This window comes from Cornus florida, unplaced genomic scaffold, assembly GCF_030987335.1.
Source record: "Cornus florida cultivar Cherokee Brave unplaced genomic scaffold, ASM3098733v1 CherokeeBrave_3.0.0_Hap2_Chr11, whole genome shotgun sequence".
NCBI classification, from domain to species: Eukaryota; Viridiplantae; Streptophyta; class Magnoliopsida; order Cornales; family Cornaceae; genus Cornus; species Cornus florida.
The window spans coordinates 44608465-44632899 of NW_026775581.1; the positions used below are offsets into that span (position 1 = coordinate 44608465).

The following is a 24435-nucleotide window of genomic DNA, read 5'->3' on the forward strand; positions in this document are numbered from 1 at the left end:
AGAACAAGTTATGCACATTTCATTGGAATGATGGAAAGAAGATTGAATTGTCGGACCTTGATTCAAAAGGAATTTATTAAACCTTTGAGTAAAATTTTTGACCTCGGCGGCAATTTCCATGGACGTGTCTATTTGACATAGAGCTTTCTTTCCTCCCACATTTGCTAGGCGACCCCCCCCCCCCCCCCAGAAGATAAAGATCTATGCATTGAGTTTTCACTCATTTTCTCGAAAAGATTTCATCCTCATTTCTTTCTCTGTAACTGCCTCCACGTGAAGCATCAACAATGCCCTTATTGGCATCGGATAAACTTGAAAAGAAACATTGAACTAATTGTCACTTAGGAATGTCATGATGTGGACACTTCCGTAGCAAGTCATTCAAACGTTCCCATGCTTCATGAAGGGGTTCTCCTTCTTCTTGTGCAAATTCACGAATGGAAGTTCTCATGGAATCGATTCGACTCGCGGGGTAATACTTTTTTAGGAACTCTTGTTGCAATTGTACCCAATAGGTGATTGTATTTGGCCCCAAGTTGTTAAACCAATATTTAGCTTTATCCCGAAGAATGAAAGGGAAAAGTTTCATTTTAAGGACTTTTTCCGGCACATCCGTGATTTTCACGATGGAACAAACTTCCAAGAACTTATCTAAATGTTTATAAGGCTCTTTATTGCTTAACCCATAGAAAAGGGGGCACATGTTAATGGTGGAAGCCTTAATCTCATAATGATGAGCATGGAAATTTAGTAATTGAATGCAAGTGGGTGCCATTTAACCTTAATGAGGGTATGCCATTTGACCTTGATGAAGGTATACCATTTAAACATATTGATGTTGTTGCTCACCAATTGGGGGAACAACATTTGGCCTTGGCATCCCTAGATTAGGTTGTTACATAATAGGATTGATTAGTTATGGCATTCCCAAGGGTGGATGCACACCTTGAAGATCCACAATATAAACTTGTTGTGGGCAGTGCACACCTTGATGATCCACATGACCAAGATCTTCAATGGGATCTTCAATTGGGTCTTCCATTAAAGGTGATGGAAGATCAAAAGTGGGAAGAATAAGATGACTATCCCTAGTACTACCTCTTAAATGCCGAAGGGAAACTTTGAGATTTTAATTTACAAGAGCGAGAGGACGACTAAGTGATCTATTGTGATACCCCTCGATTCTAGAGCCATGGGTGATCAAGTCCGAGCACAGATCCGAGGGATACCAAACAATTAATATGTAAAACGAACACGGAATACAAAAGTGAATTTAAAAAGAAATAAATAATATAGTTGAAAAGAAATCTAATTACAAAATCTTCAAAGGTTATTATTGTAAAACCATTAATCCAAAACCTCCATTTATTTATAACTCGAAAATCCATCTCATGGACCCTTAATAAAATCCCAAACCGAAGAGAAAAGAACTGAAACAAGTCCATAGCTAAACAAAGAAAGTAATCCTACATAATCGGAGGATTGAATGCCTGTATCTGCTATGCATGTCCAAGTTCTAACCCTGGAACTAACGAACACCTGAAAAATAAGAGGATGGGTCAGGCCCACATGCAAGTCCTATTCTACTACGATCCATACATAAACTCGATACGCAGATACATCCTAGATAGACTCAACAATATCTAGAGTAGTCCATATATGTATATAATACATACTATAGGACGCTCACTAGTCCAATAGGTCTGTCTCAGCCTGAGTAGAGATACTATGCAAATCGCACATTACGTGGTCATGTGTACCTAGACCTACCAGGGAACAGCAACTACTGTCCAACTATCCATCCTAGGCAATATACGTACCCTAACCATGGTCCTGAGACTCAAGCTCATACCATGGTACTATAACATAGATATATAAAATCCGTTCCAGATGTGTCATTCAAAAGGTTTATTGACCTGACACCTAATTATAAGTAGGACTTAACTTATATAGTTAATCCATCTTATTTCCATGTAGGTAGGACTTAGTATTAAACTAATCCGTCCCTAAAATAGGTAGGTCTCAGTGTTTTGAACTGAGCCGTCCCTATTATGCCACCGTCCCATACCGGTGCATATCCATCCCTGCAAGTAGGACTTAACTTTTTATAGTTAATCCAACTCACTCCAAGTTAGGTAGGATTTAGTGTTTTACTAATCCATCCCTAGTATGCCACCGTCCCATACCGGTGCATACAAATCTCCACATAACATAATTGTTAAAACAATATTTGTTATTTATCTCTACTATCCAGAATATGCATCATACAGTTTAATACATATATCATGATATTAGACAGTTATTATAGAATTCTAAAAATCACATTCCAACTATCTAAGTTGCTACCACCAGACATAGCATTTAAATCCTTCGCAAAATCCATAAATTGATACAATTATTACGACATACATATCAATTTTGTTCCAAACCAAGCATAGATGGTTTCAATGATTTACTATACCTGTAACGCTATTTAATTATAGTTAAACAGAAATAAATTATATATATCAAAAGCCTCAAGTATCCGCAAGTAGTTGAAATCTCCGACACAGTGAGAAATCTACAGTTTTTCCCTAACTTCCACTTGTTCCAAACCTTGGTCCAATTATGAAATAATGATTTTACATCATCATACCAGTCTGTTACAGTCCTAGGCATTACTTAAACAATTTAAAACAAAGCGCAAATACACTGCATAGACCAAACAGCCCCTAAGGATCAAAAACTAGACCATTTAAGTGAGAGCAGGCTCTTTTAAAAATTGGAGCCTGCTCTAATTCACCTAGAGCCAACTCTAGGTCCTTAAGAGCCTGCTCCATTGCACCTAGAGCAGGCTCCACCTCAATGGGAGCCGGCTCCAATGGTTTTAGGAGCCTGCTCTCCCTCCTATGGCAGCCGTCTTTAGTTTTCAACTTGTCTTTTTCGACTCCGGTGATTTCCAAGCCTCTGTAATGTGTTTAAATTCTTGTTCCAGTGCTCAATTATCATCCCAGAATAATTATAAGGCAACTATATGCATCGTTGTTTTCAAACAAGCAGACTTAAGCATAGGTAACAGCATGAACTAGTTAACAGAAAACTTAAAGAACTTGTAACACAGTTTCAACAAACGAGATTAATTACCAACCAAGCATGCATAAAAGATTTATTTAAGCATTCTTTTAAACCCTGGAGTCTATCTAACATGCACAGATCACAAGTTTAAGGGAAAGAGAAGAACAGAGACTTACCTTTGAGTTTCAGTTTGAAACTCTAAACTGTCGTCTCTGAATTTTCCGACGAGATTCCCAACTGTTGTTCCACCTCTGCTGCTCATGGTTTCACCTACGAACAACCTCTTCTTCCTCCTTCTTGATCCAACCTTGGTCTAGACCAAATCCTAGCCCTCATCTCTTTATCTTCCTCTGTTTCTCTCAGTACCTCTCTGTCTCTCTGTTTTACAGAATTCCTTTTAATTTTCTAAACCCTAAACCACCGTAAGGTTTATATTTATAGGTTTATAACAATAACCCTAACCATGTATAATTTGTAACAGAGCCCTAAGTCCAAACTTTAATCGGCCCATGAAACTACACGTGAATTGTAATCCGAAGGTATAACTGTAACCTAAAAAAAATATTAACTTAGTGTTTGACACCACAAGAAAAATAGTAATTACTACCTACGTTTAAAAACAGAAAAATACAATTAATACCCTTTGTAATTTAATTAAAATAATTCCATTAAAAATAATAAAAAAAACAACAAGTTAAACCAAGTAATTCACATAATCACAACCTAATTCAAGTAATGCAAATAAGTCAAAGAACAACCATTAAATCACACAAACTAAAACCAAACAAATCAATAAAATATACTTAAACAATAAATTAAATACCAGAATTATCCTTTTGAAACTAGGGGTATTACATCTATGACCATGCATGCACTAGAATAATTCAACACACCAACACTTCAATTTTCAACCTCCACATACGATATTCCCAAACTCCTCAATAATATCAATGCACAAACAAATAAAAGCCTCCACACGGGCCGATGCCTTCTACAAGAAGGTATGCTTTGACTTAAAAATAAAAGAATTCAATTTAAGCCTCCACTTGGGCTGTCCAAAACATGCAAAATACTAGACAATTAAATTCAAGACTCAAAGAAAAACTTACAAATGGTCCTTAAGCAACTTCAAAATTTTTAGTGCTTAAAGGTTCAGCGTTTGCTCCACTTTGCTTCAAGTACCTAATTGAAATAATGTCAAGTGGGCATCATATTTTATAATTTATAAAACCACTAAACACTTATACTATGGAGTATGAAGCAAGAAGGGATCGTCCCAAGAGATCTAAAAAATGTTGATTTTTGGAATTGAATTCTACTTTAATACTTATGTGATTACCAAAAAGAGGTTTGTCTTGTGATTAGAACTAATTTTTAATTTAAATAATTGCAATTAAATATTATAGTTTAAAAGATTATGAAAGAAATTTAGGGCTTAAGATTCACCACTAAACACATTCACTAACTCACTAACTTTTAACTAATTGGGGAAATAATAATGTGTAATCTAAATGTGGCAAACAATTACAATAAAAAGTGTAAACCATCAATTTCAAACATAAATCAACTACTAAATGACAATTAAACTAAGTATAGTGCAATTCACCAGTTCAAAGTATGATACATCAATTCAAGTTACAATTTCAACACACATTAATCTAGAGGATAATGCATTTGTAACAAAGAGCATGGAATTCAAACATAAGTATGGATGGTTTACTTACCTAATAATTAAATTGCAATTAAACTAATTAAACTTAAATTAAACTAATTATACATAAACTTAAAATTAATTAGACAATGAATTAACTTAATTGTGTAGTGCTATCCATCAAGTAGAAGTATTTTCCATCAAATTGAAACACAATTACATCTAATTAACACAATGCATAGCCATCACAAGAATCAATTAACAAAGAATTCAAGTGTAGAAATTAATTATCATTCAAACACATATAAGACAATATGAGATTGACATAGATAATCAAATAAAAGAATTAATTTATATATTTCAAGGTTATAACATAAATTACATAAATTAATCCCCAAAAGTCAAGAGTTAATAATTAGGTTACATGCTTAGGGTTTATCCAATCCTAAGTTAAAGAATCAACCACTCATGGTCGATGGATGCAAGATGTCAACAAGTTCCATCATCTGCTTCATCATCTTTGAGCTTTTTCTCAAAACCCTAGCCTGTTCTTACTTTTTCTCCTCTTTCGTGTTTTCCAGAGAGAAAGATATATATATTACGGAATATAAAAACTTCATAAAATATAATAAAAACTCAATCTCTAATAATGGTTCACTGCCCCTTAAGTAACAAGCCTATTAGAGCCAAATAGGTTACATAATAAGCCCAAATAAATTAATCCCGTAACCATTAAAATAAGACAATCCTGTAACTAGTCTGCTCCCAGAAGCATGGCGTCCGGATGCAGCTTTTGGCGTTCGGACGCAATGTACAGAAGGCTTGAGTCCGGACACAAGGAATGGCGTCCAGACGCAGTGTAAGGTAGACTTGCGTCCGAATGCAGGATGTTAGCGTCCAGACGCAATGAACTTTGCTGCATTTTTCTGCTTCCTTCTGGATCTTGTCCTAATGCTCTAGCTTGACTCCAAAAGGCTATAATGGACTGTTCTTAGCTCATTTTAACTTTATTGCCCTGAAATACACATAAACATAAATTAGGACTAAAACATGAAAGTAAGATAGATGCAAGGACTGAAATACCCTAGCTTAGGTGCTGAAATGTGCAAGGACTGTTCTCAGATTTTATAATAGACTTTTTGGGATCTTAGATTTTGATGTCTATGGTTCTTCTTGATGTGTTCTTGTATGTGTGTTTTGTGCGTTATATATATATATATATATATATATATATATATATATATATATATATATTATAAACGAATTTCGAGCCGAGCTCGAGTTTTTGGCAAACACAATTGAGCCGAGTTCAAACAATGAAGCCGAGGCTCGATTCGAGTTCGAGTCAAGCTTGAACACTCCTACTGCAGATCAAGTCGAGCTCAAACAGCCCACTAGTCAGCTTGACTCGGCTCGATTGCAGCCCTAATAGTTATATGCCATGATATGAGCTTGAGTCTCAGGATAATAGTTAGGGTGCATATATTGCCTAGGATGGATAACTAGTGGTGCACACGGTTAGGTTCGGTACGGTTCCTGCTGGAATCAGAACTAGAACCGGTCTCGACGGTTCCTAAAAAATGGAACTAGAACCGGAACCGTGGACAGTGGTACCGAACCGTGAAAACGGTTCGGTTCTGGTTTGGTTCCGGTTTGGTTCCATAAAACCGTTGACCAAGCTAACTTTTTCAATATTATTTTAATTTCCCTTAAAAAAAATACAAATACAATAACATAAATCAAAACATAAATAAACAAAAAATATAAAAATAGTACATCCCACAAATTCAGTTACTTCATTAGAATTACAAAAAAGAAAACTGAATCAATATTCAACATTCAACATTCAACAATCCAACATCATTCACTAATAATAATTGATATGAAATCTAATAGTCCATTATGCAGCATCATCAGCAACAACAATGACTCCTCCATTGTAGCTGCTCACAGCTTCACACAGAAAGCATCTTCCCCACCTTTTAAAAAAAACCAAGAGTTACAGAATGTGGTGAATTTGAAACTAAAAAAGTATAACCAGTAAAAGAACTACAAAAGAACTCACCAGTGACTTAATGAGACATTCTGTTGCATCATGCATGGCTGCATGCTACTGCCAAGTGCTAATCAGCTACTACATTCTCATCTACAAAAGGCAAAGACAACTTTTATAAATATTTTAATAAAAGCAAAATACTTTAAAACTAAATTTTCATCCCAATTGAACTGAAAATCAAAGACTTTCACTAATCTTCAATGGAATTTTAAGATCCTATCTGTTTTTAAGTTAAATAAATAAATAAATTTGACTAACATTTCAATCACCTAGATGTAGAATTCAGTATTCACTATCTCAAAATAACCAGAACGGCAGAACTAACCTTAATTCTTGCCAAACAAAGCTGGCAGACACGTGATGTTATCATTTAATTATAATATAAAATGTACGTTTGAAAAAGAAAGATCTTATCAAAATAATTACATCTATCTATATATAAACAAGAAACTAATTTAACTAAATAAAATTATTTACCTAAAAAGAAAAGAAAAAATAAGTAAAGAAAACAATATATGCATTCATGGAGTTATATATAAGTTATAACCAAAGAACTAAAAGAAGATGTGATTAATTAAATTAACAAACAAAAATAAATTATTATGGAACAAAACAACTTAAGATTGAAAGGAAAAGGTAAATAAAACAACGTTGTTATAGATGATCAAGAAATATAAAGAAAATCTATCAGATCTGAAATACCTACCTGCCAAACTGAGACCGGAAGCCGAAGATCTGTCAGATCTGAGAAGACAGAGACCACGAATCACCGAATCAGAGGCGAGTCGACGCCGCGAGAGTCACGAATGTGATCTGAGAAGATAGAGACTTTTGAGTTTTGAGTTCTAAGACTTGAGATTGTGAAAGGGCCGAGAGGCTGAGAGTAGGAGATGAGAGGAGGGAAGGCGAAGCGGTGGAGTGAGTTTGAGAAATTGAGAGGTTAGGTAAATTTAGGTTTTGAGAAATTTGATATCTTATTATTTTAGCAGATCTTAGTATCTTACAACGGCCCACACTCCAGCACTGTCGGCACAACCCAAACTAGTAGCCCACACCCCAGAAGTAATCAAGTATAATTATATATATATATATATATATATATATATATATATTGGTTTGGTTTGGTTCTAGAACCAAACCGTGAGTTAGGAACCGGAACCGGAACCGATTCCAACAGTTCCTTATTTTTGGAACCGGAACCGTGAGAACCGAAAAATCAGTTCTGGTTCTCACAGTTCCGGTTCTGGTTCCATGATTCTTTTGTTCACCCCTATGGATAACTGGATATGGTAGATATTTGTGTGCCCTGGTAGGTCTAGGTACTCATACCCACTTTATGTGCGATTTGCATGTTGCCTACTATTCAAGTTGAGGCAAACCTATAACCTTGTGTGCATCTTATAGTGTGTATCTAGATATATACGGACTATTTAGCTATTGCATGAGTTGACTAGGATGTATTCGTTCCTTATGTCTCTGTTAGATATAGTAGAAAGAACTTGTTTTTGGGCCTGACCCACTATTTATTTTTAAGGTCTACGTAGATTTTGATCGTGCAGAGCAGAGACCAGTCATCATCATTCTTTTGGATCTTCTACATAGGATATTACTTTATATTTTAGTATTTAGATGTAAACAATTGTTACTATTGATTATCAGTTTGGGATTTTCAAGGGGTCCACACAGTATGAATTCCCGAGTTGTATTTTGGAGGATTAGATGTATCAGAAGATTTATTATTTAATGAAAATATATTCTGAGGATTTAATAATATTGGATTATCATTTTAATTTTCTTTTCAGCATTTTACCTATTCTTATTTATCCTTTTGTATTGTGTGTTCGTTTATTACCAGTTTGTTTTTTATATCTCTGAGTATTCGGGTGTGGGCTTGGCCAACCCGCATTCGGAAATCTAGGGGTATCACATTAATTCTCTATATCTCTCATCTACATATCACGTATCTACATACAGGAAGTGGATCGTGCAACCGAATGAGAAAGATTAGGTGGGTGTATTATATTAAGCTACCATCAAATTAACATAGTGTTAATGAAATGGATACTTTAAAAAATGTAAGAGGACTTTTCATCAAATGATCTTGATCCATCTCTAGGAACTACTTTAATGCATGAAGAAGATGATGATATATTCATTAGAATTAGTAACTTACTTTAAGGCTCGAGTAAGCCTCTAAACCATCCACAAAGGGAACGTTCTCCCTTATGAATATCACTTTAGCTCTTTCCTCCTCATTAGGTCACCATCTTCACTATGGTAGTCTTGCCTTTAGGAATCACCTATATGCCTCCATGAAAGACCTTGGATGCATAACTTGTGAGAGCCTCCATTAAATGAGAACACAAAACCTTAAAATTCTAGAGAGAGAAACTTTATTTCTTCACACATTAATGATGCCAAAAATCCCACTAATCAATATATGGTCACATGTATATATAGTCACATGGTGTATCAAAAGTAATTCTCAATCTTTACAATTAAAGTGCTATCTCCAATCCAATGGGCCTCCAATATCAAATTGTGCTATAGGTGAGAATTCTTTGGGCTTACTATCTTTTTGTTCCAATGAATTAATAATTGACCCGGTCCATTGTACCATGAACCCAATTCAATTCATTCATAAATTAATTTCTATTCCACTAAAAGAAATTAATTGACCTCCAATTATATAATAAATAACCACTAAGTCAATGTTGCACTTTCACCCCTCTATGCATAATTAGATATCAAATAATTAAATACATCAATCTGATCGCACAATTACTATATTTATTGTGGTTCCTTAATTATTTCCCGGCTTGATCACAATAAAATATTTATTTGACAAAAATAATAATTTAGTAAATAAATACATAAAAAAAACATTTTGTCTAAACACAAGAAAGTCTTTGAATTTACTTTCTGATCAACCAAAATTAATAAAATAAATAAATACAAGTAGCAACGATGCATATATTGAGAATATAACCCTCCAACTGTTAATTATATAATTACCCAAAGTGTCGGTCATTGGATCCTGAAGGCTCTGCCGAATCAATCAAAGTAATTACTAATTAATAAATAAATTTACACTTCTCTCATGCTTGAGAGGAAAATGCCATAACTATGATATGGAGCAATTGCATATGATGGCTCTCGCAATATATCTTAACCTATTACGGATCTGGTTCAAGTCTTAGGTACTTAAGAGTCCATCCTTAATTACCGACTACAAACTATTTATGATCGCTATTTATATTCTTGTATTGATTGCCATCACATACATATAAATATCTCTTGTAACCAAGTGGACATATTCAATTCCATCATGAATCGGAAACATAATACATTAATATTCACCAATTGTATAATACATAAATGTCATTTCAGATAAGAAAAAATGTCTATACAATCCAAATAAGAATTTTTTATGCCAAGGCATACAAATCCTAACACATAATACCTCACTGTAAACAAGTAATCTCATTTATGCCCTAGATTATTTCATTACACCATATTTAGCACCCTTCATCACTCTCGCGACTCATCCCAAAGTGATACTTGAATCCCATTATCTATATTGTACTCATGACTATATCAATAAACACAATTCTGACAAGGTCGACCGAGCTTTGAGTCATAACACAATAATGTATCACATAATTATCTTCCGTAGCTACTCACGTTAATCCAATTAGACTTATCTACTTTCCTAGATATGCCCACCGGATAGCATCAATCATGATCCTTTTGGTGAAGGCAAAACGGAAGCATTTAATAAATTTTCAGGATCTTATCCACGTGATTTTTCATCAAATCAAGAAACACTGAAAAGGGATCTCATACCTTTGGACGAACACTCCGAGAACAACAATGAAACGCACACACTCCTCCTTTAGCCCGAACACCAGTGAAACTTCACCTCTATAACCCCATAATAGATGGTCTGGCTTATGGTACCGTACGTCTATTAGCCTCACTCTCTTTATTTCAGAAGACTATTTTTACGTTTGTTATTTCATAATAAAGACCTGAGGGCAACGACGATATATGCACCATTTAAGTGATAGGGCTAGAGATGAGGATCAAAGGGAATCCTTATCTTAGCTTCAGTTGGATAGAGGTTGAGTTATCTCATAACTCTACCCTATCCAATTAATTACCATGATATTATTGTAATTGTACTCTAAGATTTGGAAATTACAACAAGGCCCTATCCTACTAAATAATTACTTATCATAAGTAGCCCCAGGAAAATATATACTGTCCCACCTAAGGCTTACTTATTATATTCCTTGAGTAACCAATTTAATCCTTATGATCACTGAATTAAATTCTTTTAAAAAATAAATAATAGAAAATTAATTTAGTAAACATTTTACTAAAATGCCCTGGCCAGGTTCTAGTGATCAAACTTATTAAATTGCATCAAGGGGATATTCTAAGTCTTATAAAGTATGAATTCCATGTTGAGTATTTGTATTCCCAAAGCTTCAACATTAGCCACCCAAGATACTGTAGTATTAAACTTAAAAGATCTCACACGTTAGAAAATCAAAGTGACCAATACTGAAACTTGAGTCTATCAAACCTCTCAGGATTTAAAGCTTAATGTATTTAGTAGATAAGAATCACACCAAAATAATAACAATAATTTTTATAGTGTGATCTTATGGTAATCCAGTTTAGTGTACTCTAAGCACACGAACACCCTAACTTAGAGTCAACTACCCCAATGGTCGAGACAAACCATCACATCTCATAGAGGTCAAGTGTGTTACAATCTTATAGATATAAGTGTCCAACTTTTATCACTGACTGTGAACGATACCAAGGTGTAAGAAATCAGTGAGCTCAAATCTCTTATGTGTAAATCTTATTCAAACACTTAAGTCACCTATAATGCAACTTAAGGACTAAAAGGCATATCATGCAAATATATGAAAAACCCAATGCATGAATATCTAATTTAATAAATCATATTTATTAACTAAATGTCGAATATTAAAAGTATATAATTGAATTTTAGGGCACATAATCCCAACATTAGGTACATACTAAAGTAATGACATTAATTATTCTCTTCATAACATAGTCATAGCTCACAAAAGCAAGAGAGAAATAAAAACAATGTTTAGACAAAAAAAAATTTTGTCTAAACATTTTATATAAACATAAATATACATATATCCATATATGTATATAAATATATATACATAACACATTATTATAGGTATATACATATATATATATCTGTCATTCATACAACTACGGGTTAAAAATCTCAACCCGTCTAAGCTTCCTTCCTATGGCCCAAACCATTTAGTTGGCCCACACTACAAACCCAAAATCTCCTTTTAACTTTAAAAAATAAAACTAAAATAAAGTACCTAACTTAAAACCCTAAACATCTAAATAAACAAAAATAATAATTAATAACTAACAAAACAAAGACACAGTAAATAAATACATTTAAATGACCATTAATTACACATTACATAAATAACATCTAAATGACAAATAATTAAACACTCCAAAATAAATGCACAAACAATTCACATAGCCATAGAAAAATAAATAATTTAAATAAAATTTACACATTAAATAAATAATATTTAAATGACAAATAATTAAACACTACAAAATAAATGCACCAACAATTCACACAGCCCATAGATAATTAAAATGAAATATAAATAAATAAATAAAAGCCTTGAAAATTTTAGGAGTATTACAATTTTTATATAGTTAATTAAATTTCTACAACAAGGATACATAACATTTTTTTATCATGAAATTAACACATAAATACTCACAAAGAAACCCAAGACTTCATGAATTAGACACCCCTACTTCAAATTAGCGTGAAAACCCTAATCCCACTGAAATCAAAATGCCTCCCTCGCAAAACCGGTTCCGTACGACAAAAGAAAAAGTGAAGGAGATCAACCTTTCCTCATGAAGTAATTCCAAAAGCCTCCACCCTTGCCATGGCCGAAATCTCAAAGTGTTCCAATGGCCTCCAAAATCACCTCATCTTGTAGATCAAGAGGTGTTCTACAACATCTCTAACCAGCCCCTCTTCTAAATCCTATCTCCAAGAAACCCAAAAATCTAAACTGGCTCAAATCTCTAATTTCTATCTATGGGTGTGTAGAGGAAAAGGAGAGGAGTAACTTTCCCATCTTGAGCACTCTCAAAATCAAAGGATAAGGGCTTCAAATTGAAACTTTTCTAAACCCATTTATGAAGGGTGATATATAATTAGATACAAGAGAGAGAAAATGTGAGGAGAAAGATGATGAATAGTGGCTAAACATTTCATATATATAGTCCAACACAACTTCTTGCTAATTACGTCATTTAACCCAAATTTTCATAACTAATTACTTCCTTCCTCTAAGCAACTTTCATGAAATTACACTAAGGCAATGTCCCACTGAAAAGATAACAATAATGCCCTCCAATGGCCTTTCATTTAAGTCCTCGCCATTCCTGCGCAATAGGGTGACCCTGGACCCACATGGGACCTCCCGGTCCAAAAGTCCAAAAATGAACACAATAACCTCAAGTATGTTTCTAAGGGTTCTAAACTAGAAGAAACGTCCCAACTAACTCCTTGTACAATGTGGCACGCATCCCCGTGCATAGATAAAATAATAGATAAATATAAAAATGCCAGAAAAAAATTTTAAAAAATCCGGGACGTCACACTTTAACCCACTATTTTTACATTTTTCAGATTTTAGAAGTTTTAAGTCTCAGGATTGAGGATCCGCAGCTTGGGGACTTATCAATCATCTACTTTCTTGTTTACTTCAAAGTAGGACACTATTTTATTATTAGACTTTAGCATTATTTCTTTATGGATTATCGGATATTGGATTTTTGGTTTAGGTGTCCTTGACTTATGGAATTCCCAAGTTATAATTTTGGAAGATACATTCTATTGTAGATTTTAATTAGAAGATTTAATGATGGAGTTATTACTTATTAGATATCCATTCAGCATTTTGTGTATTCTTAGTCATTTATTTTGTACTATGTGCTTGTTTAAATACTTAATTGTTTTGATATCCCCCAGTTCTCGGGTGTCGGCCTGGCCAACCTACAAGTAGAAATTTAGGGGGTATCACACCTCTTGACTGCCTTCCAACGAATAAATACTAGATTAGACTAATATCGACTGACAAAGCCAACTGTATAACATATGACATACATCAAGCTACCAACAACACTCGATCGAATAGGGGACACGGGCCATCTATTCTTTCTCTTCAGGAGTTTTAGGACCCATCTCAAGGCTCAAGCTTTCACCTTTAGTGATAAGAATGTCTATAGGCTTGCAACTTTGCATTTAGAATCGTTATAAAATCTTCATAATGTAAGTCTCTTAAGACAAGCCAAGAAATTTCTTAGAATGATCCCTAAGGATCTTAACTCCGAGCACATAGCTTGCCTCACCTATGTCACTCATCTCAAAGATAGAGGACAAAAACCCTTTAGTGGCGACAATCAACTTATTATCATTTCTAGCCAACAAAATGCCATCGACATACAATAACAATATGAGGAAACCAGCCTTGGATCATTTGGCATAGACACAATGGTTATCATTGATCAGGTAATACCCCGTATTTTTAAATGATTTATTAAATAGGAATTTATTTAGTTTATTTGGGTTAAATTAATTAATTATTAACTATTATATGTATTTTGTGTTTTTGCTATTACTTTATGATTATTTTGTTTTGGTTTATTGGGTTGGATTAAATGCGGGTCATGGATGGATTTTCGAATTGGGCTTCTTTTAATTAGGCCTGAGTTCTATACTACAATTTAGCTTATATTTTATTTAAGACTGTGTTCTATGCAATATTTTATAACTCTAGTATAGCAATTAGGGTAGGCCATCTGCACCAGCCTCTCCGGATTTTGGCTATCTAAAAACGCCACATCAGCTTTTCCAATAACCACATCAGCAATTCCAAGAGCCACGTCAGTAGTTTTTGCTCTCCAGAAACATGTACTACATCAGACTCTCCGAATTTTCGCTCTCCAAAAAAAATAATAATAATAAATTATTATTATTATTATTATTATTTTTACTTTTCCTAAACGGCTATATTTGTAACGGTTATATTTTTAACGGCTATATTTGTATAGGCTATATTTTCTCAATGGCAATATTTTCAATCAAATAATATTTTTGCAAATTATTAAAAATAAAAAATAAAAATAAAAATAAAAATAAAAATAAACTACGATTGATATTAGAACTTGAAACAATACATTATCCATTATGGATTAAGAAAAACAAATTAAAAAAAAAATTAAAAATAACTTAAACAATACAATATCAAAAATTGGAATAAGAAAATAAATAGACCAAGGATTACAAAATCCTATGGGAACTTTGGGGCAGACCGTGAATTCAAATATGCTAATATCTCATTTTGTCGTGCAATAATCCAAGCTTTCCCCACTTCTGTTGGTGTCGAATTTGGATCTATTAACATGAGTTCCTTCTTTTCAAGTCAGTGTTTCTCTAGAATCTCTAGCTGCCTTGTCTTCTCTTTCTCTATTTTTCTTACCTCTCGTGCCACTTAGGCATCCTGCATTTTCTCCTAACGACTCTCAAAATGGCTGGTGATATTATTAAATTTCGAAAGGAATGAAGTTTGCAATTCATTCGCTGAATTAATTTTTGCTCGACACTGCTTCGCTGCTTTTCTTCGTCTTTGTAGTTGATATTATTTCACACCTGGTGAATCATTTTCCCCTATGTGTGTGATTCTTTAGTTGAAGCTCCATCTGTCGTGGTTGCATGACTTGACGGAGTAGATGGTAATGAGTGCCCAACAGACTCATTAATGTCAAAGTCAAATCTACTCCTCTTCTTCGGCTCTTTTTTCTTTTTTCCTTTTCCTACTTGTTCAGCACAATGTGAATGCCATTTATTGTTATGTTTCAAGATCTCCCAGAAACTTTCTAACTTAAATTCACCACCTGTTTGGCTACGAAACAGGTCTTTAGCATCTATCATTTACACAAAAAAATTAAAAAAAAAAATAAAAACCGACTATTTAAAATATTTACGAGTTATATTTAAACAATAAATAACTCACCATATCATCATTGTTGAAGCCACTATGACGATTCATTTCCATGGTAGTCATGCAGTCGGAAAATTTGCTAATTTTTTGTTAGATCACCGACCAATGATTCATCAAACCTCCATCATTTCGCTCAGTTAGAACACCAATATGTTGTTTATATTATTCCAGAGTTCGCTCCCATAACTTCTTCTTACTTTGGTCTGCCCCCGTAATCGCATCAGAGGTAATGGACATCCACGCCCAAAATAAAGCCTCATCTTCAGCCTTTGTCCAATTAGTAGGTCGGATAGCCGGTTGTTTTGGCAGGAGTTTTAAGTTACTTGATTGTGGAACACTAGTACCACAATCATGATGAGAAGTTTGGGATGGTTGATAAGAAGGTTGGGATGGTTGATTAGAAGGAAATTGAGAATTTCCTCCATAAAAATTGATATTATCTTTGGGAAATGGCAAAAACTCATCATTTGATGGGTTGAATTGGATGTTGTAATAAAATGGATGTTGAGGATTCATGGAATCGAAATGACTTTGAAAATAATAGCTAAAATTGAGAAAATACAAGAAGAAATAAGATTGAGAAATTTTATAGAGAATTTTAAAATTTTTAATTATAATTTTTTTTTTTTTTGCATAAAGTTAAAAAAAAAAAAAAAATTGAATTTTTAAACTTTTTTTTTTAAAATTATAGCCGTTAAGGCACTGTTTGTATCAGCCAAACAATGTCTTAACGGCCAAAATAATTTTTTTTTTTTTTTTTTGGACAAACAATGCCTAAACAATATATTTTTTATTTAGTAAATTTTATTTTATTTTATTCCCAAAAAAAAAGAGCTCTAAATAACCTATTTTTAGGTCTTTTCAAAAAAAAAAAAAAATCTGCCAAACAATGCCTTAAGGCAATGTTCAGTACTGTGCATGGCCGTTAGAAAAAAACAAAAAATATATTTTGCATCGATCGCAGACCGCGCCAATCCATTTAGCTAGGCCGCTGTGCAGTGTTTAGTCCAATGGAAATTGGGCTTTCGCGAGCCCGATGTGGTTACTCTAAACATAACATTTGAGAGAGAGGGCTAGGACTGAAATCCCTAGCCTGCCGAATTGTGGAAGGGAATCCGGAGAGGTTTGCGACTACGTATTGCTACAATTTCTAAGGCAAGTTGTTTTCTTCACTTCCCCTCCGAAACTTACAAGCTTTTCAGCTCTTTAGAATCGAAATCAGTAGGTTAATCTCTGTTAAAAGCATGTATGATTTGATTATGAAAATTGTAGATTGAACCTATAAAGGCTTTGTTATTTTCTTTATGAAAACTATATGATTTTCAACTCAAAGTTAAACTTGGAAGTTGTATAGTCTGGTTGCCTTTGTTATTGGTAATTGCATGATTTAATCTGTTATAGCCATTGATTTTTCCTCGGCCATCCAAATATTGACTCTATTGTTAAGCCTTGATGTGTGCGTCTTAAGAATTTGCTTCCAGGCAAAACTCCTGCTACTTCAGTTTGCTTCTGATTATTTGCAATACTTGCCCAGTCACACTTCTTGACCAATCATTTGCTTGTTAAGGCTCTATTAGACCCGTTGGTGTTAATTAGGAGTTTGGTATTTTGATTGATCATTGTAACCCGATTAATCTCACGGAACAATAGGATTTGGTATAGCGTTTATGGGTAAAAAAAATTTCTGAGTGCGAAAGCGTATTCGAGTTACCTCAAAGTCGCTTTACCCAATTCGGAAACGAACCAGCGGATGCTTCACGAGCCAACACAGCCTCAATCAATCTCGTGGTGGAATTACACTATGAAAATGAGCGTAATCCTTAAATCCACAGTCCAAAAACCTTTCTTGCTCTCCAGAAATAATTGACAAAGAAAAAGAATTTCGGTGTGGATTTTTTTTTTTTCTTTTTGTGTTTGTCATAAGTGTCGAAAATATCTTATATTTATATTGTTTATTCGTCGCCAAGCCAATATCAGACATGAAAAGCTCTGGGTAGAGGAATGGCTCTCGAGGAAAAAAAGAAGAAACATTTAGATGAGATATCCCCGATATAGTCTACATTTTTCCTAACTGGGTCGGGCTCACCCATGGGCTCCACGGTTTGGGTCCAAACCCAAAGTCTAACGTATGGTGTCCAAGTCTTGGCTTTGTTTTCATGTCAACAATATCTCCCATTATGTGCATCTGATGCCCACACAAATGAAAATTATACTTCTTAACCCAAAAAAAAAACTACTAAAAGGGAGAATTGAATATAAGATCCATACATGGTAAAGTAATCCTTATATATGCCAAACTGAAACAACTGCATGCCCATTCTAGACAGCATTTACAGAGAAATCTGAATTTCATATCTTGAGGCCTATGGAAAAAACACCTTCAATTTCTCAATGTGTATATGCATCTATATTTGACATAATTAGATATAAAATAACAAGTTCTTGACCTCAATCACATAATAAGCAATCTTCCAGAATGTATGATTGGACATTTGATCTCATGGAAACAACTATGCAATACTTTCTTCTCCTTTTCTGTCACAAAACTGCGGTGGGAGAACTTGTAGACCTCAATATGGTGCAATGAAAGCTCCATAGCGACAAGTGACAAGTAGATGTGATAGGAAAAGGAGTGCTAAAGAGCTGGTTTATGCTGTTAACATGATTTCTGATTGACTAGAATTCCATGTTGAGAACCTTACCCAATGGTTGATATGTTTTAGGAACAGGAACCAATGGTTCATATTTGAAACTACTGCTTTCTCTCAGAATACATTCCTCCTGAAGCGCAGCTATAGCGGCCTTTCTTCGTTCCCTTCTCTCTCGCCACTTCTTCAGCTGATCCTCAAGTGCAGCTTTACCCTTCTCAGCCGCTTCAGCCCTGCTTATGGCCTGCTCTGCTCGTACCCTCAACTCCCCGATTCTCACTTTTGCTGTTTCCAACTCTCTCATCAAGATTTCCACTTCATAACTATTATCCAGCACTGGCTCTGGAACTTGATTTGCTTTCTCAGCCATCTTCATCAAAGCCTCATATTCCTCCATAGAAATTGTGACAAGGGTATTGGTGTCATCTCTTCTATTTTCATCTTCTGTCTGTATCTCATTGATTTGTGGAAGTTGTCCGTCATGAAGGTAGTTTTCACTTTCTTCAGCCGCTTTTTGTGTTTCTTCCATTAGCTCTCGTTTCTCTTTCTTGGCTGCTTCGGCTTCCATGGCTAGCTGCTGAACTGCTAGATAGAGGCCTGACTTTTCACTCTTTGCTCTTGCCTCAGCTACCTCTGCTGCTGCAATCTTTGATCTCCCTCTATGAAGCTCCGATTTCAGCATTGCTATCTCTATCTGTGCTTCAGTTTCACTTCCTTTAATCTCCTCCACCTCATTTTTCACCTTCTCTAACTCATCTGTAGTCATCTCAACACTGCAGTTCAGGCGGCTCACCTCTTCATTTGCATTCTCGAGTTCTAATTTCAACTGATTCAGCTCCATCTCCAATGATTTGATATAAACTGCTTGGTTTGAGTTCTTCTTTTCCTGCATTTCCAAATCCAATGCTAGCTGGTTTAAATCCTTAATGGCATCAGTAACCGTTCTCTCAGATGAACTTTGTAGCTCATTCACTTGCTGAATTTGCAACTGCATTGAATCAATAAATACCGACTTAGCCATGAGCTGACTCTCTAAATCATGCATCACTTCCAATTGTTTTCTCATATTTTCTAGTTGCTTTTGTGCATCAACTACAGATGCTGTAGTATACTCTAACTCAGCCTCTTTCTCTGATAAAACTCGACACTTCTCTTCCTCTGCTTCAGTTGCAGCCATCTTCAAATGAAGAATGGTTTCATTGAGCTCCGATACATGCCTTAGAAGCTCTTCCATCTTCAACTTTTCCGTGTCTAATTCAGTCTCCATCAACTCCGTTTGCATCATAGCCTCGAGCTTCAATTCTATAGCAGTAGCGAGTTCTGTTTCCACATTAAGGAGCTCCCCTTGTGTAGCCCTCAACTCACTAATGACATTCGAAAGCTGCTCACGGACCTTGAGAGTTTCCGACAGTTGACTGGCCATCTCCCCCATCTTGAATTCAAGTTCATCTTTTTTCATTCTAGCTACTCTACATTCATTGATGTATATATCTTTCTCGAACTTGGAATTCTTCAGGAGGGTGAAAAATTCATCACTAGCTGTCTGATAGTGATCTAGTTGAAGAAGGGCTTGCTTGTAGGCAGTGTCCTTTGCTTCCAACTGAACCTTGTTAATGGCCAAGTCCTTTAGTAGGACTTCAAGCTCTCTCTCTTTCTCCATTTCCTGTTGGTGAAGAAAAATATAAGAAATTTAGGTACAAAGTTATCAAATGGAAAGTCCTCCCTGAGGCCGTCAGATAACAGTCCTCACTTATGAATCAGCCAACAGGTCATACTGTGCATCTAAGAAGCACGGATATAGACACAAGACACGGGTAAAACACGACAATTGAGGACTGTTAAATTGGCTTTTAAGCTAAGATGGCACATTATTAGACTATATCTATCTATACCATAAGAACCATAGATTTGCTTCATGTGCTAAAACTATGAATAACTCCAATGTATAGTCCTTTTTTTTTCATCGGCAAGAAATACACACACACACACTTGTCCCTACGGGAAGTTGAACTCTCAACCTTCTGCTTTAGAAGGTCACTCCCATGTATAGTCAATTGCAAATTCGAAAACCTTAAAAGTTGCCAAAGGACACTCGTAATTGGCATACACTCATAATATAGGATTAAAATGAATACAGCTAAAGTTCAGTGGATATGAATTTTAGACCTTTTAGTCCAATAAAAGTTAACCTAGATAAATAGTACCAGACTGTCATGGTTTAGTAATTCGGATTTGAAGCTAAGGCATTGAAGTTGTAATCTAAATTTAAAATGCTATCAGTTACCAACATACATTGCTGCCAGTTGACAGGTTTTTCGTCGGATCATTTTTCTCACCAAAGAAGGACAATGCAGCTTGGACCGACTCAATTGATTTTGTATCGATCTCTCCCATACTTCCCTCTCAGAAAATATCCAAAATGTGGACCAACAAAACCGTTTGTATCATACAAATTCCGGTGGCAGTCTGCAAGCCCTGCAAATCACATTTATTGGGTTTCAAAGATTAGCATGTTTAAGAAAATGGAAATTTACAAAGGCTTCAAACACAGCAGACTAACTAGAAATTTTTTGCAGGGCACATTAACGATAAACGAAATGGAAGAGTGAGATTTCTCCTAAAGAATTCTCGGCCATTGTATCATGTAAAACAACCCTATGTTGTTGCACAAGGGCTTGGAAAGGCCTATAAGTCCTCGTATAATCGTATTGCAGCAAAATATACGGTGATATATAAAAATTGAAGCAAAAAAGCACACAAGATGTACAAGTGTTTTGGAGGCATATGGTATGAACTTATGGTGTCCCTTTGTAGCCTCAAATTCCATGTTCAATTTGGTGTTTGGAACTCATACCTTTATGGAAGCCTTGTGTATGGGTTCGTTTTCGTAACACAATAAAATACATATAAATAGTGATATCATACACAAATCTGAATAATTCAGACAACGTAATAGAATCCGAGGTGGATTGAGAGAGGTGGAAGCCCAAGCAAACTTGAGAGAGAGAGAGAGAAAGAGGATGGCAGTGTATTAAACACCATTGACTCCCTTGGTAAATGTTTAAGGGTTGTGAAGACAACCTATGAGAGAGAGGCTTAGAGCTCTCAATGTCTAGGAAGTGTTTTCTTCCCAGTTTGCTCTATTCCTCTTGGCCTTGGAACACTTCCTTATATAGGCCCGGTGAGAGGTTGGATGTTATCATTGGATGACATCACATATGAATTAATTAATATAATAATTAAAAGAGAGAAATATCTCAAATAATTATAAAGTTATATTAATTAAAATGAGGTTAATAATTTCAGGAGTCAAAATAGTATTTCTCTCTCTACAAGTTAGGTCGAGGGTTAATTCGACGAGCCTTGGACTTCAGCCACCAAACTAAGTACCTCTCGGATCCCAGGTAATCTTGAGTCCGGCTCCCAACTTAGGTCTTTAAGTCTTCGATCTTCTACTCGAGGTATTCTGATAAGGTGGTAAATTGCACGTATCTTTGACCATTGACCGTTTGATTTATGGGCCATCGTTGATGATGTGGCATAGTCTGTTGACTATTTGACCAAGCTATGTGGTTATTGTTGATGATGTGGCGTAGTTCTTTAACGGTTGGACCAAGCTATCTGTGCCGTGTGAGCTAAGATATTTTGGACACCTACACCTTGCAACCACTATTTGTAATAATGCAGAAAAGAGGGTAGAGTCCCTTTCGGCCACTGCATTAATCTTGATTAAAAACAATATATATATATATATATATATATATATATATATATATATAATGAATTCGCAGATCAAGAAATGAGAATCACTGTTTTATTAATTTTGATTTTTTTTTTTTTAATGAAAATATTAAGGGGCATCATGGTTGTATTTGAAAGATAAAAATGATCCACCGCATCATTGTAACATAAAAACCTTCACTACGTTTAATTGCCAGGTAATTAAAGGAAAATTTCAAATTTCAGATCTTACATTAGTAACTCCAAATTATATTAAAATTGTATATATATATATAACCATGTAAGCAATATTGAAGTAGTCATGGTACGTAAGAATTTCTCAGAGATTGGGTCATGACCACAAGATGCAACAAACAGAGTCTTTTAATTATATTAATTTAAAAGGGTATTTAGTATAAATGTACATATACATATAGAGAGAGAGAGAGAGTACCTAGCTCTTTTTCCTGGAAAATTGAGTGATGGAGAAGAGGTATTGAGTTGGGGTGTGGTGTGCCTGGGATGGGATGAGCTATGCAGAGTGAAAGTTAAATGAAGAATATATATAAATATTTGCTTCTTTTATATGAAGTTTTTGGTGTTTCGGAGATATCGAGGTGGTGCATTTTCGTTCGCATCGAAAGTGCACAATATTGTTCTGGACATACAACAAGATTGATCGGTCATTTGAACATAACCTTGATGTGAACGACTCAAAACCTTAATTCACTGCATCATCTACATTGTGAATTTTTTTTTTTTTTTTCCTGGCAAACATCTACATTGTGATTGTGCTCTCATTTTATATATATTTCGTGCCAAACGGATTTTAACTGCTGGGCCAGATTTGGCCAATGTGGCTTATTAATTAAGGGGCTGTTTGCTACACGTTTTGTTTTGGTAGCATTTTGTTTTAGGCCAAGGGTTTTGTAGCAGTATGTTTTAAAAAAAAAATGTATTTGATAAAAAACAAGTTTTGTTTTTTGCAATGCCAAAATATTTTGTAAATAGTGGTTAAAAGTCAAAATACCAATTTGCTATTATACATATTTTTGCAATGTAATAACGAGATGTAGTTGGACACTAAAAAAAAATAATAATAATCTTAAAATGACAATTCTAAACTAACCAGTATATTTTTTAAACTTGTAACACTTTTTTTACTAAACATGTTTTTATGTTTTGCTTCTAAAAAACTTGTAACAAATGGACGTTATAAAATATGTTTCCGATTACTATTCAAAACAATAGAATATTTGTTTTGTTTCAGGTTAAAACAAAAATACAAAAACAAAACACGTACCAAACTGTCCCTAAATGTTATTGTTCTGATAACTTAATTCATGGCGAAAACGCAATTTCAGTATTAACAATAACTCTATCATTAAAAATGAATTATAATTCTAAATAATAAGAAATCGGTTATCACCACTGTAAAAATAAATAAATAAAAAACATATTTATTTTTTAATTACTACTTACACCCAAAATTTAACTCTTAAAATTTTCACTACTTAATTTTCAGTTTTATAAAACAATACATAATCTTAAATTTAGTTTGAAGTATTTGAATGTAGGATTACAGGAATTCTAGACAAGAGTTGGAGTTACCAAAATCAGGAAGGAATAAAAACATGTTTATATAATATAATATACAACTGTGTCTTATAGTAGTTAACTTTAATATGTGGCTTACTTGTTTTTTTATTGCTCAAATATCATTATTATTTTATTTTATTATTATTTTCTATAATTTCGGAGCATTACAGCAAATCTCCAGCAGAGGGGTATGGATGTCGATATAACTTGTCGTTTTAATAGTGAGGATGATGAAACCCTTGAGCATATTCTATTTATTTCTTTCATAAATTAAGGATATTCTGTTGAAATATGACTTTTAGATTAATAAGTGTGATTATTATCGAAGACATTATATTCCGTTGAACCCTTTGCTAGAATACGCTTAATTTCTTATAAAAAATAAATAGAATATGCTTTTAGATTAATAGGTGTGACTATTAGTTTTCAAAAGTCAGTAACTATTTTTTAAATTTAGTTTTTGACGAATTGTAACTCTATTCAAGAATCACCTTTCAAACTCTTAAATAATCTCTTGCTCATTATATTACAGTATATCTAGTGGAATAGGATCAATTTTTTAAAAGAATATGAGCAATGCTACCAGGTCTA

General features: G+C 34.3%; 1 protein-coding gene and 1 pseudogene across 1 annotated transcript; one reads left to right on the forward strand and one right to left on the reverse strand.

Annotated features, from left to right (window-relative positions):
• Positions 1 to 347: 347 nt before the first annotated feature.
• On the forward strand, positions 348 to 445 carry LOC132287350 (small nucleolar RNA R71; annotated as a pseudogene).
• An 18096-nt stretch (positions 446 to 18541) lies between these two features.
• On the reverse strand, positions 18542 to 20919 carry LOC132285186 (protein WEAK CHLOROPLAST MOVEMENT UNDER BLUE LIGHT 1-like). The gene is made up of 3 exons (XM_059787353.1): positions 20818 to 20919; positions 19037 to 20188; positions 18542 to 18907 (listed from the first exon to the last, which is right to left on the reverse strand). Exons 1-3 carry the CDS (start codon positions 20917 to 20919, stop codon positions 18554 to 18556), a joined length of 1608 nt encoding a protein of 535 aa, XP_059643336.1. The 3' UTR covers positions 18542 to 18553.
• Positions 20920 to 24435: the final 3516 nt, after the last annotated feature.